Source organism: Salvia splendens, chromosome 21, assembly GCF_004379255.2.
Source record: "Salvia splendens isolate huo1 chromosome 21, SspV2, whole genome shotgun sequence".
NCBI classification, from domain to species: domain Eukaryota; kingdom Viridiplantae; phylum Streptophyta; class Magnoliopsida; order Lamiales; family Lamiaceae; genus Salvia; species Salvia splendens.
In genome coordinates, this window is record NC_056052.1 from 654,875 (window position 1) to 672,753 (window position 17,879).

Sequence of the window (17,879 nt, forward strand, 5' to 3'; positions counted from 1 at the left end):
GCTTCGGAGGAACTCTGCAAATTTCATTGTGATGTCGTCGGGGACAGTCACCACCGACTTCTTTTCTTCGTTGTCTGATTCTGACATCGTTTCTTTGTTCTGATAATTGCAGGATTTCTGCCTCTTGGCCTGGGTTTGAGATTGGTATTTTTGGGCGATGATGATGTTAAAATCTGAGTCCCTATTACTTAACCTGCTCTGGTACCAAGTTCAATTGGGTAACCGAGAGGAAGAAGTAGGAGACATTGGTGGAGATCTTTTTCTATGTTGTATTTCATCAATGGTGTAATCCTCTTAATATAGAGGATTACCCTAATTACATATGGTAAGAATCTCCTAATTTTGGTGCTATCAATTATACATTAATTACATGATCATTTCCTTAGTTACATGATTTGATTCCCATATGATTTGATTTCCATATTCTAACACTAAGGATCTGTTGGATGAGTATCTCCACATTGCTTCACGCGAGTGTCTGAAGAAGTTCTGTAGGGAGTTGTATAGGATTTCGACGACACAAATTTCTGAAAGCCGATAGCTGCCCTCCTAAATTCGCACGAGAGGACTCACGATATAGACTATAATGAGATTCTTCGTGAATAGGCTACAATGCGCGAGAATAAGCCTATGCTTTACTCCAACACGATATAATAAAAAATATTTGGTCATGTAACCAATGAAACTTATTTGTACCCTTTTTTGTTAGTCCTTGTTGTACTTTTTTGGCATTTTAATATCCCGGAGATATTCGTATCGTTTTCTTAAATTTATGTTATTTTGCTATTTTATTTGCTAACACAAAAATAAGAAAAAAATGAAAATGGTGGTGCATAAGTTGGGGCGGATTTATAAAGCTGAATTTGAGCATTATTGCAGGTATCGGGGCAGGAAGATAAAATATTGACGTGTCAGGGGAAAATGGGGATGAGCGGATCATTCGGGGAGTTCCCTTAGAGCTTGCTCCCTTCGGTGCTCATTAAAAGTGAAAATATATTAATTACAATAATATAAAAATGATTTGACTATAGCGTTAAATTTTTTTAAATAAAAAAATGACTTAAGAGAAAATTTTTGATATATGCAATAAACTTTCATACTTCATTAGTTGATGATTAATTGGTAATCGCTTTAAGGATCCAATAATAATTATTTTTGGAAAATGGAGTTGTAAGAAATACAGAAGAGTGATTGATTTCAAATTTAAATTTGAAATTAAATGTATATTCTCTGTTCAACATAGGAAGGATAAGGGTGATTATGTAAAAATATATAACCACTACGTAAAACTATATTATTTTATAATATTATTTATTTCAACTATTTAAAAATTGTCCCATTGTGGCCGCAGGCATAGCATTATTGTTTTAAATATTCTAGATGAGCTGTCAATCAACAGCCTCTGCATTTCTCGAATTTAATACTATATGGTAAGGAAGGCGTTTCGAGGTCTTGCTTTAATCTAGATGAGTTGTCAATCGACACCTTGTGCAATTTGTATAATTTAATTTATGCTGAGTTAGTTTGTCATGACGTTTGGTTTTTTTTAACATATTTTACTCTAATTGATACTTTTTCCCTCCTATTAGTATATTATATATAAAATATTTGATTTTATATACAAAATTTGATGTAGTATTATTTTATTAGTTAAATAAGAAATAGTTAAATAAGAAAGAAAAATGAAAAAATAAAGTTATTCATTTCATTTTTAATGAAATAACCTAAAAAAGAAAATGTTTTATTTTTAATGGGACAAAAAGAAAATAATATTTGGAAATCAATATTACTAGATTCGATATAGTGTTGTTTTATGAGTTATTCAAGAGAGAATTAAGGTAAAAGAGATGAAAAAGTAAAGATGAAGTTGTTTTTATTTTAGGAAAGATTTTATTTTTAATGGGACAATCTAAAATAAAAAAATATTTCATTTTTAATGTGACAGAATGAATACTATATTTCTAATTATAGAAACATAAGTTTCTCTATCTTTCATGTTAATAGATACATTTTTTTTTAATACGTAATTTAAGAATAGTATGTTAAGGGGATGTGAAAAAGTAAAAAAAGAAGAATAAAGTAAGATAAAAAGAAATTTTTTGTTAAAAGGATAAATGATTTAATTAACTATGAACTTCTCAAAAGTAGAAAAAATGAATTTATAAATATGGAACGCAACGGAACGGAAGGAGTAATAAATAAATGGAATAATAAAAGTATGGACGGTCTTAAAAGTTAAAATGACACAGAGAAATGATAACTACTAATATTTTTGTTTTTCATTTTATTCTGTCAACATAAAAATGTCACCAGTGTGAAATCGATCTGGATTAGAGAAGGCAGGGCAGTGTGGTGATCGGAGATGGCGGATGCAGCAGTGACGTTCCTTCTGGACAACCTGGTCCAGCTGCTGAAGCACCAGGCGAGTCTCATCAGCGGTGCGGAGCGTGATCTGGATCTGCTGAAACAGGATCTAGAGACGTTGAATAGCTTTCTCCGCAAGGCCGCCAAGAAGCCAAACAAGCCGGAAGAGTTCCGAGACCTAGAGAAGCGGATCCGAGATGTGGTTTATGAGGCCGAAGACACCATTGACTCTTGCATCGCCGCAGCATATAAGAAGAGTAGCATCACCCGATTTTTCGGTGGCTTCGCTGAAGAAGTCAAGTCCCTTAGAGAGAATGAGGTCATCCAGATGGTGGACAAGGTCCTAAAGTTTGACGCCACTACAATGGACAACATCCCAGACGCACAACGGAAGGATTCGCCTACCAAACCCAAGGTATATTTTAATACTCCCTTCCTCTCTTAATGTGTCCCATTTTGATCTAACATGAGTTTTAACAAATAGGATATTGAGTTGAAAAGGTCAATGGTAAGTGTGTCGTATTTTTATATATTAATACTTCATTCGCCCCAACTAAGTTAGACTCAAAATTTTTGGCCGAAATTTAAGAAATTGTGCTAACAGGAGAGATGAAAGATAAAAATAGTGTAATGTAGGTGATGCGATAACGTAAGACCGATAGCATGTTTCATCTTTTTGTCAAAAAATTGACTCAAACTTAGTCGGAATATTTTAAAAAGGAAAACGACTTCACTTAATTGAAACGAATGAGAATTATATAATAAAATTTGAGTAAAAAGTGCTTACTTTTTTTAAATTGCTAACTTGTAACTCATCAACGTAGTGCATTAAAAATGTCAACACAACTCACAACAAAATGTCAACACATATTTGTGTTGATATTTTAATAAACTGTATTGATATTTAAATATCAGTGTCCACATAATGTATTAAATTATCAACTTAAATTTATGTTGACATTTCACTATCATCGTATTGACATTTTTAATATATTGAATTGATAGTTAGCAAGTTAGCAACTTAAGAAAAGTTAGCAATGGATCACATTCCATTATAAAAAATACTCCCCCTGTCCCACCACAAGTGATTAACTTTCCATTTTGGATTGTCCCACCACAAGTGATCAATTTCTTTTTTTTAACAAAAAACAATACTTTAACTATCTCTTACTTTAATCTTTTTCTCTTACTTTATTATCTCATTCTCACTTTATTCTCTCTTTATCTCTCTACTTTTTTTCTCTCTTATCCATTATTATCTCCACTTTAATTCAATATATATCATTTTCTTAAATCTCGTGCCCAAAAGAAATCCATCACTACAGAGACAGAGAGAATACTAAAAATAAAATGGAATAATTAATAAAGAATAAAACAACATGAAAAATTAGAACACACTTGATGCTACGGAAGGAGTACTTATTTTTACTATGATTTCTTGGAAGGAGTACTTATTTTTACTATGATTTCTTATATGCGTTAGATTGAGATTAACCTCATTGTCTAAAACATGTTTTTTCCCCTAGTTGCAATTTTGTGACTTATCACTACATATTCTTCCCGTCCCAAAAAATATTGTACTTGACATTCTCGTCCGTTCCATAAAAATATGGATATTCAATTTATGAAAAATTATCCTAATTTATTATCCATTTACGTCAAGTTATTTACAATTTATACAACAATCAAAACACTAATAATAATGTGGGTCTCATTATCCACTAACAGTACTTATACCACAATCAAAACACTAATAAAAAAAGGAAGACATGACAGTTTTGGCGAGTCGCCAAATTTCCATTCGGCGACTGGGTAAAACCTAAAGAAATTTGGAGACTTTCCGGCGAATCACCAATTGGCAACTCGTTGACTCACCGAAACTGCAGCAGAGACTTCTCGGCAAGTTTCCGACTTGCAACTAGGCGACTCGTCTAGATACACCAAAATTCCGAAGTTTAGGATTTAAATCATATTTTTATGCTATGTTTTGGGTAGTACAAATAGACTTAGTGTATTTCTTTATTTGAGACTTTGATGAATGTTAAACACCCATTTGAGAGTTTTCCTTTTAAGAATTTTATCTAATTCCTTCTTGAAATTTGCCTGTTTTTTCCAATAGAATCAAGTAGAGGTATGTATCTGATACGAGTCTTCTATTATTATTTTGTTTATAGGGATTTAGCATATCTTTTTGTATCCACACATATTTATAATATGTGTGGAGTCTTCCATAATAATCAATCAATGAATCTATGAAATAAATGTATTTGGCTCAATTGCTTTTGCATCAAGAAACACTCTTTCAGGCTGCTGACGAGAATTTCTCGCGCTCAGCCGCTCCTTTGCCGTCTTCGTCGCCGACCCAAACATAGGGCGCTCGACAACGACGACAACCGTTTCTTGATTGGACGTGGAATTCGAACATTGAGAATCGCATTCTTAACAAACTGGTGTCTTTCATTGAAACTCTCCATGGACGGCGCTGATACCCTAGTTCCGCCAGCCGGCCTACTCACTGGTGGCAACGCTCAGAAGTTACTCTGTGACTCTTCGCGTCGTGTATCGGCAGGCGGGCGACACGGCAACAACAACCAGCGGCTGCCCCAGCGCGATACGCCCGAATCCAGCAACGGCCAGTGCCCTGTTGCATGGGCAAGCGATCTTTCGCCCCAAGATGTGGAATTGATCCTAGCACGTTTCGATCTGTTGGAGTTTAGATTGGATTCGTTGGATAGGCGGGTCGATAAGTTGGAGGAAATCGATCGGCGTGTGACAAAATTGCATGCATCAAAAGCAGTGTATCGACGTTACTCGTCCAACTACGATATTGATCCCTATCAGCAACCTACTCGATTTCGCCCCAGCCAGCCTCTCGGCTGGCCGCCACCGCAACGCTCGCCCCCAAGTGGTTGGCCCGCACAGCAGCGTCGGCACGCCTACGAGAGGCAGCAGCAGACACACGCCCATAGGCAGCAACACGAACCTGTTGTTGCAAATATGGGGCCCCTCAATCGGTTTAGAAATTTCTCGGCAGCCACAACCCAAAGCCGATCCGGCCACGAGCAGCCCACTGTTGTGCTGCAGCCGCTGCTCAGTTCGACAAGTCTCCAACGCTTAGCAATACCACCGATGGCATCTGCTGCTGTCCCACCTCCCTCCTCGCATCTACCTAGCCTCCACTCCGCTACGAAGCTTGTTTCTTGTGAAGAGGAATACTTGGGAGTTGAAGGTGATTCACAAGTGTTAAATCAAGGGGACTTGCTGCTCAACGGGATGAAATTAGTAGATGAAGAATTTTGTAGTGAGACTGTATGGATTCCAAGCAGCCATTCTTCAAGCCTTGATCACGAGGGTGCTCATCCAAAAATGAAACCAACTGATTCCTTGAATTAGAGGGGTGGTTTTCTTGATGTGGTTGATGAATCAAAATCATCCATATTAGATGATAATCGTGATAAGGCCATTTATAATGATGATGAGTTAATAGAGATGGAGCATCAATCTAGCAAAGGTAGAGATGGCAGACTCGAAGACCAACAAGTTTCATCTTTTGTGGAAATCTGCCCACCGTGCAACCCCGATATGAGTACAGAGAAGGAGGAAAAGGCATTGTTGAACGATGTACAGGAGGATGATTCCACTAATGAAGTGAAGAAGGTCGTCACCTCACTCAATGTTGTTCAAGTGCCATCCAGAATTGTTGTTGGAAATTGTTGGAGCAATAAAGAAGATGGTGCTTACACCGGTTTGCCTGCCATTGCTTGTGTCGGTGATGTACCAAGTATGAATCATCGATCAACATCGCTCGACACCGATGCAAGGTTGATCCCTCTGCGCAATGACACGCCATATTTGAGCGAATGGAGATTGAGGATATTATAGTTGAGTACAAGTCTGCGATTGAGACAACAAAACCGGATAGTGATGGATCAATAACATCTTGTCCTAGTTTTGCGAGGGTTCGATTGCCTAGCCGGTATCAAGTTGGAGTTGAAGAGTTGTTAGACGATGGCCCGCCCCAATCGGCCCCAATCTTGCAGCTGTGCAACCCCAATAGTAGTAAAGAGGAGGAGGGTTCTATTGGTGAAGTGAAGGTCATAGTATCATTTAATGTTGCTCGAGAGTCACCCCATGATGTTCAAAATTGTTGGGGTAAGGAGGTGGTGATTACAATGGTTTCCACGAAATTGCTTGTGTCTATAAGGATTTGAATGTTGGTGATGTTACAAGTATGAATCAACGGTCAACATTGCTCGACACCGATGCAAGGTTGATTCCTCCGCGAAATAACACGCCGTGTTTAAGCATTCAGGAATGTGTGGCCGAGCTTTCCATTTTAGCGTTGAATTTGGACGACCACATTAGTCTACCTTCGTTGATTTTTTATGGAGGTGTTAAAGGGAGACATCCAGCTGTTCGATATGTGTTTGATCCAGGAGAAGAAGTCTCGCCAAAGTCGTTGCTTTCAACTGTCATCGTTGCTTCGTGGTTCCCACCTTGAGGACAAGGTGGATTTTAACTTTGGGAGAGTTGATACGAGTCTTTTTGTTTAGATATTATAGGGATTTAGCATATCTTTTTGTATCCACAATATGTGTGGAGTCTTCCATAATAATCAGTCAATGAATCTATGAAATAAACGTATTTGGCTCAACTGCTTTTGCATCAAGAAACACTCTTTCAGGCTGCTGACGAGAATTTCTCGCGCTCAGCCCAATGTTTTTAAGTCGGTGAATCGAACCGCGTCGCCATAGGACCGATATATCGACTCAGTCGATATATCGGTCGACTTAGTCGATATATCGATAGTAAGTCGGGCGACTCACCAGACAAGTCGTCCAGGTCCCTCAAGACCGATATATATCGATATATCGGGCGACTTGCCCTTTTACACATGTAAAATATGCAATATATACTTCAAATTACAACAGGAAAAAACACAGCATCATATTGTTCAATGATTTAGTCAGTTTCTGGAGGTGGAGGGAGCGTCGGTGGCGGCTGCAGTTCTGGAGGAGGAGGACGTGGGGAGGGGGTGTGGGGGATGTATAAAGAAACCCTAATGGGCTGAATAGACACCTACCTGTCCGCCTGGCCCAATCTGGAGTGAAGCCCATTAAGTCGTCCTCGACTCGATCAGGCGACTAATCGGTTGAGTCGCGCGATATATCGGACGACTCGAATGTTAGTCGCCTAAGTCGCATCTGGGTGTGTATCGACCCTTGGCCTACCGATACAGGCGATATATCGCGATATATCGGACGACTTACAAACAATGGCTCAGCCGCTCCTTTGCCGTCTTCGTCGCCGACCCAAACGTTGGGCGCTCGACAACGACGACAACCGTTTCTTGATTGGACGTGGAATTCGAACGTTGAGAATCGCATTCTTAACAGTATCAATGATAGTGTAATCATTGAGTAGTATAGCCAAAAGGTGGTTTGGATTAGTGAAAGTTGTCTAGGGTTGTCTCCATCATTTTGGTTAAGTTCCTATTTTCTTCATCATTTACACATTCTTCATTTTGGTTAAGTTCCTGTTTAGATCCACATTATCTTTGTTTGATTTTGTGTTTAATTTGATGATCAACACTTGTAGCATAATTCTTAGGTAAATCACATGGATCCAATCACAAAGATCCACCTTTAAAATGCAAACTACATCTTTCCTACAAACTTTAAACTATGATCTAGACGGTTAGATTTCATGATTTGATGTCAACAAATGAGAAAAACATATGTTGATGTTATTTTGTCTGTTGACAAGAAATCATGAAATCTAATGGTCCAAATAATAGTTTGGAATTTGTACGATATTTAGAGTTTGCATTTGATCATATCCCTATAAGGTATATATGTACATATAATTGTATTCAAATGATAAGTAAGCATATGCTACATACTTTATGTGAGCATCTTATTTGAGTACCACCATCTATTGATGAACCTTTAGCGTCATTTGTTTTGTTCTATATATTTAGTTTGATTTTAATACATTAAAAATGATATTGTTACAATTATAATATGTTTCTCCACAAAATAATATTATGATCAGTGAATATATTGTCATCGACAATAATGATATTGTATTGCATTGAAAATAATAGTGTTTTGCTCTTGATTGAATGATGTTTCTTAATAAAATGAAAGGGAAATGAGATTATTAATGATACTGAGTCGATGGAAAAATGTTATTGTGTTTAGTTTTGATGGAATATTGATGATTCTAAGCAAAATAATACTGTGAATAATGAGAAAATGAGTATGATGCTGTGTGTACACAGGAAACCAATAGGATCTAAAATTTGGAATAAATCTGTAGACTCCGCTTTCGGAACCAATGTCTATAATTAAGTCCACAATTGTGTTCCCAAGTTAAGGAAGGGTATGGATGTGTATATTATTCCTTAGTTATGCGTATACATTATTTTGTCATAAATATAGTATTGTCCTTGGAATACAAATCCAATTAGATACAAGAATCAAAAGAGTGTGTATTCTCACTGACATAGTTAAGCCCCGATATATTTTTGTTTAGTAACGATTTAGTTGTGGAATTTGACTACATGTAGCAGTGAGTTATATCCCATTGTATTTGTAATAAGAATCTGACCCATCTTTTACTTCCACGCAGCTCAAGACAATCAGGGAGGAAAACGTGGTAGGCTTTGAAGATTATGAAAATTTAATCGTCGAATATCTTAGGGAATCAAAGGAGGAATTGGATGTCATATCCATCATTGGTATGCCGGGTTTGGGAAAGACAACACTGGCATGGAAGATATTCAAGAGCCATTTTGTGGAGAATGAATTCCCCAATCGCATTTGGGTAAATGTTTCGCAGACACCCGATATCAAGAATGTTTTCCTCACCATTCTAAAGAAATTTACTAGCGAAGACATCTCTAACGACATATTGGATACCACATTGATTGACATGGTTCAGTCATATCTCAAGGACAGAAAGTTCATATTAGTATTGGATGATGTGTGGAATATGGAGGATTGGAATAGTATCAGAAATGTTTTGTCCAAGAGCAATTACATGAGTAAAGTCATCATCACTAGCCGCGAGAAGAGTGTTGGAGACAAAGCTAGTCAACCGAGGAAATCCTATGAGCTACCTTTCTTGTCGGGTCCACAGAGTTGGGAGCTTCTCCAATATGAAGCATTTGGTAAACCTGGGATGTGCCCTGATGAATTGAAAGTTGTTGGGGAATGCATAGCCAACAATTGTCATGGATTGCCACTTTCAATTGTGGTGATTGGAGGAATTCTTGTGGAACAAGATGCAAAGAATGAGGATATAAGTGCGAAGAAAGAAGCATGGCTTAAGGTGTCGAACGATGTGAAAAAATTTTTAGAAAATGACAAGAAGAATCAGGTGTTAGATATTGTGGAATTAAGCTACAACAGATTACCCGATGAATTGAAAGATTGTTTGCTATATTTGGCGGTGTTTCCAGAAGACTATGAGATCTCTGCTTGGAAGTTGATCCGCCTATGGATTGGAGAAGGATTCATACAAGGAGAGAATTTGGAGGAAACTGCAGAAGAGAATCTGAAAGATTTAATCAGCAGGAACTTAGTGATGGTTGTTAAAAGAAATTCCAAAGGCGGGGTGAAAACATGTCGCGTTCATGACGTGGTACATGCATTCTGTGGTTCAAAATTATTACAGGAGCAGCCAAGGTTCTTTCGTGAAATGAAATGTGTGAATAAAGGTTTTGTCCCTCCATTATCCGACATTGACAAACCCCGCCGTCTTTCTTTCCATTCTGGTTTGGAGATCTTCTTCACAAGCAATGAAAAGAAGAAAGTTTCTCGCGTCCGTTCTCTTTTGTTCTTCAAGGAATCGCCGAATTTCCCCGAAAAGCATACACCAACTATGGTTGATGGAATGGATTTGCTCAGAGTTTTGGAATCTGGGTTAATCAAATTGAAACAGATTCCCAAAGGTGTTACCAAACTATTTCACTTGAGATACCTTACCATATGTGTTGATAATCTGCCAACTGTTGCCGAAGCATTCTCCGGACTATGGAACCTTCAAACTCTTGTAGTCTACACAAAGCAGGAATCCTTTACAATCAAAGCAAATATATGGAAGATGATACATCTGAGGCATCTGAAGACGAACCAGGCAATTACACAAGTTGCCAATGCCAAAGGCAATAGTGAGGGTTGTTCGAGTCTCCGAACCCTGAGCAGAATATCACCTGAAATTTGTACCACAAATTTCTTCAACAAGGCTCCTAACCTGAAGAGATTGGGCATCCAAGGAAAGTTGGCCATTCTATTTAAAACAAATTCCTTGGGAATGCTTAATCAACTTGAAAAGTTAAAGCTGGTGAATACATTCCATGATTCAGAATCCCAACGGTCAATGAGTTTTCCTGAGTTAACAAGCTGGTTCCCAACAAAACTCACGATGCTGACCATCGTGGGCACAAGGTTGGATTGGAAGCATATGTCTACGTTGGCAAGGATGGAAGCTCTCCAAGTCCTCAAATTGAAAGACGACGCATTTACTGGAATGTCATGGGAAGCTGTTGGTGGAGGCTTCCACTCTCTCCATTTCTTGCTCGTTGAAGATACAGAGCTAGTTATCTGGAAGGCCTTGAACAATAGTTTTCCTAAACTTAGGCATCTTGTGCTTAGACAGTGCAAGAGACTCCGAGATATCCCTGATGCTGTGGTGGGAAGCCTGGAGAAATTGGACATAGAGCATCTATCAGCAACTGCAGTTGATTCTGCCAAGAAAATAGCTGAAAAGAAAATTGCAAATCAAGGGGAAAAGGAAGCTTCCAAGTTCAAGCTCACCAAAGGTGCCGGATGTGAATCCTCATAAATCAGGTAACTTGTACTATGTCTTGCTCTAAACATTTTGGTCCCATCTCAAAATACTACTCTACATCTGGTTTGACATTCATTGTATTTAGTTGGCTCCATGTTCAGTGCAAGGAATAATGAAGTGAAGACGACAACTGATGAAGCCTGTCTTTGACCTCTCAAATAATTGTTGGCCTGCCTTTCATTTCTTTGGAAATTCTTCAACATGTTTGCATTATTTTGACTACCTCTATTATGCTTGCTGCTTAGTAGGATTCTATTTGGTTCGCAAAAGTTCGACAAGATACTGGTAGAATGTGATTCCTTTAGTTATGGTTTGTAAGTTGGGTCGAGCATGTTATAAGCTCCTTCATGGGTTTTTCTTCGTTTGGTTCTTTTCCCATGTCGTAGTCACTGAATCAAACTTGGACTCTAGTTTCTTTTAAACTGGAGATGCATCTCTCACTACAACCGTAGTCGCTACCACGTTTCTGTTGTTCTAATACAAACATCTCTGATTCACTTTTCATTTAACTACATTTAAACCGTTGCCCGGCCACGACTCCGTGGGTCACCACTCCGAGCGGTCCCAAACGCACTCGTTGCTCACGGCGAGTTCGTTGCCTTGCCACCACTCCGAGCCATTTGAGCTCTCAATGAAAGCACCAATTGATACAGACCAAATAGGAGAACTTATCCCAAAAGACTAGCCTGTTAGGAGAGAGAGTTCATTTAGTCTATATACCCTACATCTATTGTTCTGATAACCGATGTGGGAATTGAGTCCATAACAATTAAGCGTACAAAAGTACTATCTGATGCACTATTTTAGTAACACTACACATAAATAACTACAAGTGGAAAGATAAACTATAGTACTCCTGTCGTCTCCATATGGGTGGTTTTATGGGCCACTTTACACCCGGTCGGGTCCAACTCCCTGCACATTCTCGTATTTTCACCCGACAAAGTAGTTTTTTATGCTACTTCTCACCCGACTGGGTATACATATATGTGGAGCACCATTTTTCTCATTTCCTGTTGTTCATACTTTGTTCTTTGTTCCTACTTTAAAGCTCTCGACTATACATTGTAATAACGTCAAAGTGAGTCCATACTACATCTTAGAAGTGCACAAAATCAATGCAAAACAAGACTACTACTCCATCCGTCTCCAAGGAGTATGAACTATTTCTTTTTTCGTCCGTCCCTAAAGAGTATGAACTTTCTAATTTTGAAAAATTCAAACAACATACTACCCCTACAATCATTTTATTTACAACTTATATCATCACCATTAACACTTATACCATTATAATAATGTGAAACTCACTCTCCACTAACATTATTTCCAATGTCATTTCTCTCTCTCTTTCTTATTTTTCCCCTTATTTACTAAAATCTGTGTCAAACCTAAAGTTCATACTCTTTGGGACGGAGGGAGTATATAATTCACATCGAGAATTGTAGAGCTTTGATTGCATTAACTAATCATAAATTAATTGACACGAGGGACACGTGACACAGTATGAAAAAACCTATCTTTCAATGAGTAGTTATTGTACTCCCTCCTTCTACCAATACTTGTTACTCCCCTCGTCCCGCTTTAGAAGTCCCGATTGAGTCGGACACATGTTTTAAGAAAGTGCTTAAGTGTGTAATAAATAAATATTGTAATGGATGTTGGGACTTACTTTTAATTGAGTGTGTAAGAAATAAATGTTGAAGCGGATGTTGTGACTCACTTTTAACACTTTTTTACTTATTTTGTAGACATTTTTTATTAGTTTATCCCAACCGGAACTCCTAAAGCGAGACACCCGAAATTGATCAACCGGGACTCCTAAAGCGGGACGGATGGAGTACTAGTTTTTTTCCGCTTGCCAATATATGTGTCATATACTTTTACTACTTTTGTAATGGACCATAGTCATATACTTTTACTACTTGTATAATAAACCATACATTCTACTAACTCATTATAATCACATTTTATTATAAAATTAATAATAAAAAATAGGATCCACATTTCATAACTTTTTCAGTTCACTTTTATTTATATTTCTTAAAACTTGAGTCAAGTCAACTTGTAATAATTAATAGCGAACGCAGGGAGTATGGCGATAGAATTTACTAAATTGTTGCATAGATATGAAGATCATTGATTTACGAGCGTGCACATGGATCTACGGGAGAGAAAAGATAATCTCGTTAATAGTGATAAGAGAGTCGAAATGAGTTTACATACTCCCTCCGTCTCACTATAAGTGAGGATTTTTTTTACACGAAATTTAAGAAAATGATATTTATTGAGTTAAGTGGAGAGAATAAAGTATAAGATGGAGAAAAATAAGAGAGATAAAGAGATAATAAAGTAAGAAAGAGAGAATTATGTAGGAGAAAGAGAATAATATAAAAAAGATACTATAATTTATGTAGGAACGAGAGAATAAAGTAAAACGAAATCAATCACTTATGGTGGAATAACCCAAATGGAAAGCTGATCACTTATGGTGGGAAATATGGAACATCATTTACGGAATAGATCCCATTTTTGATGAAACACATATACAGAACAAAAACTTATTACACATACTTTTCTACACTCAAAACAAAATGAGGGGAAAGAGAGATACAAGATTGGGCAATTAATGTCCTAACCTTCAAAGTCTCATAATAACCATATCTCGAAGTTCCCTGGTCAGTAATCTGTATTAAAAGTAAAATTCAATTACCATGATATCGTCAGTTACTAAAATAGTTATAAATTAGCAACTTGTTTGGAAACTTATCATCAATCATGAGCACAAAGTTGCATACCATTTGGCGATGTTTTCTCTCCCCACGAAGAGTAGACGCGAATTGGTAAGTCATTTCCAAGATCCATAAGATATTCCCCTAGTTTCTTAGCCCAATCAACAAAATCATAATTGCAGCCGATTATGTCAACACGGTTAAGGGTTCCTATGGTTTCAAGTTCTTCTCCGTCAATATCCATCAGTTGGTAGCAGTTTTTGATGATAAGACTTTCGAGATTTTCGCAGCAGGAACTGCCAATCTTCAATATCTTCAAGTCCAAGCAATCAATCAGCAACAGCTTTAGCTCAGGAAACTGATCATCCTCTGGCTTCCACTCTGGTCCTTGGAACGCAAACTGTCGCAGTTTCAGAACTTGAAGACATGGGAATGGCCCGATATCTGCCAGACGATCCCATGAGAGGCCGCAACCACTTAAACTCAATTTCTCCAGTTTCTCTGGGAAAACAAGATCCCTCTCCAAATAAATCTCTTTACCAGGGATGGGATTCAGCACTCTGAACTTGAAAGCTTCAAGATCTTGGAGATGATCTAGATACAAGCTCACAGAGGCAGGTGCTTCAATCCAAACTCCCAACTTTTTCAAGTTAGGCACGTTTTTGAAGAACTCTTGTGTACAGTTAGCAGCATTGATCGCGGAAAGAGTTTGAAGGTTTTCAAGAAGAGGAGAATCCCCTGCTTGAGTTTCTGGGAGATTAGGGAAGTCACATTCTGTCAACAGAATATGTCTCAGCTGTTTCATGTACCATATCTCCACCGGCAGGATGGATTTCCCCATGATTATGATGTCAGGATATCGACGAACAATAAAAACCAGAAGATTTGTAAGTTGAGATAGAGATGCAGGAAGCTTCCCATTATAGGTTAAAGAGAGATACCTCAAATGAGTCAGGTGGACTAACTCACTTGGGAACTCAATCAAATGGACTGTAAGAGCATCTAACACCCTAAGCCAGTCGTAAATGAGACAGAATGGTAAGGGATGATGGTGATAATGGCCAGCATAAACAAGAGTGCGTGCTGGTTTAATCAATTTGGCGGATTCATAAACATCTTCCATGCACATTAGAATGTTTTTATGAACAGATAAACGCCTCTGACTCTGAGTTTCTTTACCTTTTAGAGTGTCCGCAACAACTTCTCCACGGTGTGTTTGGCTTCTTTGACTGGGAAACTTTTTAACTGATACAAAGAACCTCTCGTCCACAGACTTCCTCTCCGCCAGATGCCGAATGCTATCATGCATGCCACAAGTTTTAATTTTACCGTTTGAGCTGAATTTGAGAGGGAAAATCAGATTCCTCTCGAGAAGATCCGCAACACACTGCTCAGCAATGTCTTCGAAAGACAATGATCCATTTTGCATGAGAAATCCTTCTGCAAGCCATAGCTTTACGAGCCTGGAGACATGAATCTCACTGTCTTCAGGGAAGGCGCCCATGTAAAGGAAACACCCCTTCAGTTTAGCAGGCAAGTGCTCGTAGCTTCGAGACAAAATCTCCACATAAGTTTCTTTCTCTGATTTGGCAGCATCTTTTACATCATCTTCAACAATTTCCCAATACTCTTCATTCCCCTTTTTTGCAGCGAGTTGGCCACCAACCACTGTGATTGACAAAGGAAGACCTCCGCAGTGCTCAGCAATGCTCTTTCCTACAGCCAGCAGATTAGGAGGGCAATGCCCGCCTTCGAACACCTTTTCACGCAGCAACTCCCAACTCTGTTCTTTCTTTAGCAGTTCCATCTTATGACTGAAACCGGACTTGGTAACTTTCTCAGCAATTGTATCAATTCTAGTTGTCACAACAATCCTACTGCAGTTTTTCTTGTCTGGGAAGTAGTTCTTGATTCTGTCCCAGACAACAGTATCCCACACATCATCCACCACGATCAGATACCCTTTGCTGCTGTCTTGTAGACTTTTGAACAACTGAATGGCTAGGTGCTCCTCATTCCCTTGCTTCACTGAGCTATCACTACTCTTTTGGATTGAAGCCAAGAGCTTTGAGAAGATTTCTGCATAATTATACTCTTGGCCTACGGTCACCCACGATCGGGTGGGGAATCGTTCCCCGATTTCTTTGGCATCGAAAATACTTCGGGCAAGAGTCGTTTTTCCGATGCCAGGTAAACCCATGATTGAGATTACTTCAAGATCTGTTGTATTGCTGATTATCTTATCCTTCAGCTTTTTGAAATCTTCTTCTTGCCCCACAATCTTGGAACTCTTGCTAGCTAGGTTACTGGATTTAGAAGTTTCGGGCTTTGCAAGCGGCGCCTCTTTCATGGAACTTGCTACCTCTTCTGCCATGGCCAACAGCTGATCGAGCTTTCCTTCTTTTTCCTTCAGATTTACAAGGAAAGCAGATTGGGATCTGTTTGCAGAGATCAAGGCTTCGATCAGATCTTTGGCTTCGTGGAATGTTTCCCTGATTTTTTTGGGTTCCACTTCAAAATTTTGAAGGAAAGCGGATTGGGAGTTGAGGCCGGAGATGAGGGCTTCGACCAGATCTTGGGCTTGGTGGATTTTTTGTCTGGTTTTGGATTCGCGTTGAAAATTTAAAAGGAAAACGGATTGGGAGTTTTGGGTGGAGATGAAGGCTTCGATGAGATCTTGAGCTTTGTAGACAGTTTCCCTGATTTTGGACTCCAGTTCATTCACCTTATCGCGTTTGCTTCTTCTGACGGGATACATCTTTTCGAGAGATGACTGCAAGAAACGGATCTTGTTATGGAAAGACTCGATTACTGACTTCGGAAAAGCATCACCAGGATTCAACATCAGTTGCCCAAGAATCTGCTCAACCGAAACCACCGCAGCAAAAGCCATCACTTGAGGTTGAACGACGGCCGAATTCAAATTGATTTTTTGTATGGACGGGATATAACATGATTGTTAAGTTGGGTTAAAATATTCGGGCCCAAAGCATGATCTTGTTGAGTTGGGTTAAATATTCGGACAAAACTATGGTAACGTATGGATAAAGTTTTTGTAGTGTTGTTTTATAGATTTGATAATTGTTGGCAGTAATATTTATGTAAGATGGGAAAATGATTGAATTGACAACTAGACATCACCAAACCGAACCGGCCCGGAACCGTCACCGGCGGTTCCGAACCGGAACCGGAACCGTCGGCGGCGGTTCCGAACCGTGACCGGAACCGGCGGTTCCGACGGGCCGGTTCAGGTTCATGAAATTTGCGAACCGTAACCGGCGGTTCCGAACCGCCGGTTCCGAACCGGCGGTTCGCCGGTTCCGACACCTTTTCAGGCTACCACCGGCCTAGACGTAGCCTTTTCAGAAACCGGGTCAGAAACCGCCGGTTTTTGTCAGAAAACCGTTGACGAAACCGGCGGTTTCTGACCAAAAACCGGCGGTTCAACGAGTAAACCGGCGGTTCCGGCGGTAAACCGGCGGTTCCGCCGGATTTCAAAAATTTGAAATTTTTTCTTTTTTTTTTTCTTTTTTTAATCACATTTTTCCCCTATAAATACCCCCTCATCTTCATTTTCTACTTACCTCATTCTTGTGTTGATAAGAATTTCTCTCTCAATCTCAATTTCTCTATTCTCCATCCTCTTTCTCTCAAGTTGTTTACGTTATTTGCGCTCATAATTTACGCACGTTGTTCTTGTTTACGTTAATATCACATAAACACTACTCTCTATTCTCTACTTCCAATTTCCATAATATCATGTCTTCATCTCGTCGTGGTGGTGATCGGGGCAAGGGAATTGCCCAAGATCAAAGTGACTCTCGTCGTCGTCGTGCCCCTTCTAGAGCACAAGTTGCGGAGGAGGTGGGAAGGCGAGCCGCTCTTCGATTACAAGTAAGTTCTAAACTTCTAAATTAAATGTTTTACTAT

The 17,879-nt window shown here is 38.9% G+C and overlaps 2 protein-coding genes across 3 annotated transcripts; one reads left to right on the top strand and one right to left on the bottom strand.

Annotated features, from left to right (window-relative positions):
- Positions 1–2,242: 2,242 nt before the first annotated feature.
- Positions 2,243–11,724, top strand: LOC121784935 (putative late blight resistance protein homolog R1A-10). Of its 2 annotated transcripts, none has more exons than XM_042183216.1 (3): positions 2,243–2,779; positions 8,998–11,219; positions 11,322–11,724. In XM_042183216.1, the coding sequence occupies exons 1-2, from the start codon at positions 2,363–2,365 to the stop codon at positions 11,212–11,214; spliced, it is 2,634 nt and encodes an 877-aa protein (XP_042039150.1). In that variant the 5' UTR covers positions 2,243–2,362; the 3' UTR covers positions 11,215–11,219; positions 11,322–11,724. The 2 variants fall into 2 exon arrangements, with proteins under 2 accessions (XP_042039150.1, XP_042039149.1); XM_042183215.1 differs by having other exon boundaries at positions 2,244–2,779; positions 11,306–11,724.
- Positions 11,725–13,679: 1,955 nt separating this feature from the next.
- LOC121784971 (putative late blight resistance protein homolog R1B-14) lies at positions 13,680–16,993 on the bottom strand. Its single transcript, XM_042183264.1, has 2 exons — positions 14,016–16,993; positions 13,680–13,904 (listed from the first exon to the last, which is right to left on the bottom strand). Exons 1-2 carry the CDS (start codon positions 16,840–16,842, stop codon positions 13,897–13,899), a joined length of 2,835 nt encoding a protein of 944 aa, XP_042039198.1. The 5' UTR covers positions 16,843–16,993; the 3' UTR covers positions 13,680–13,896.
- Between the last annotated feature and the right edge of the window lie 886 nt (positions 16,994–17,879).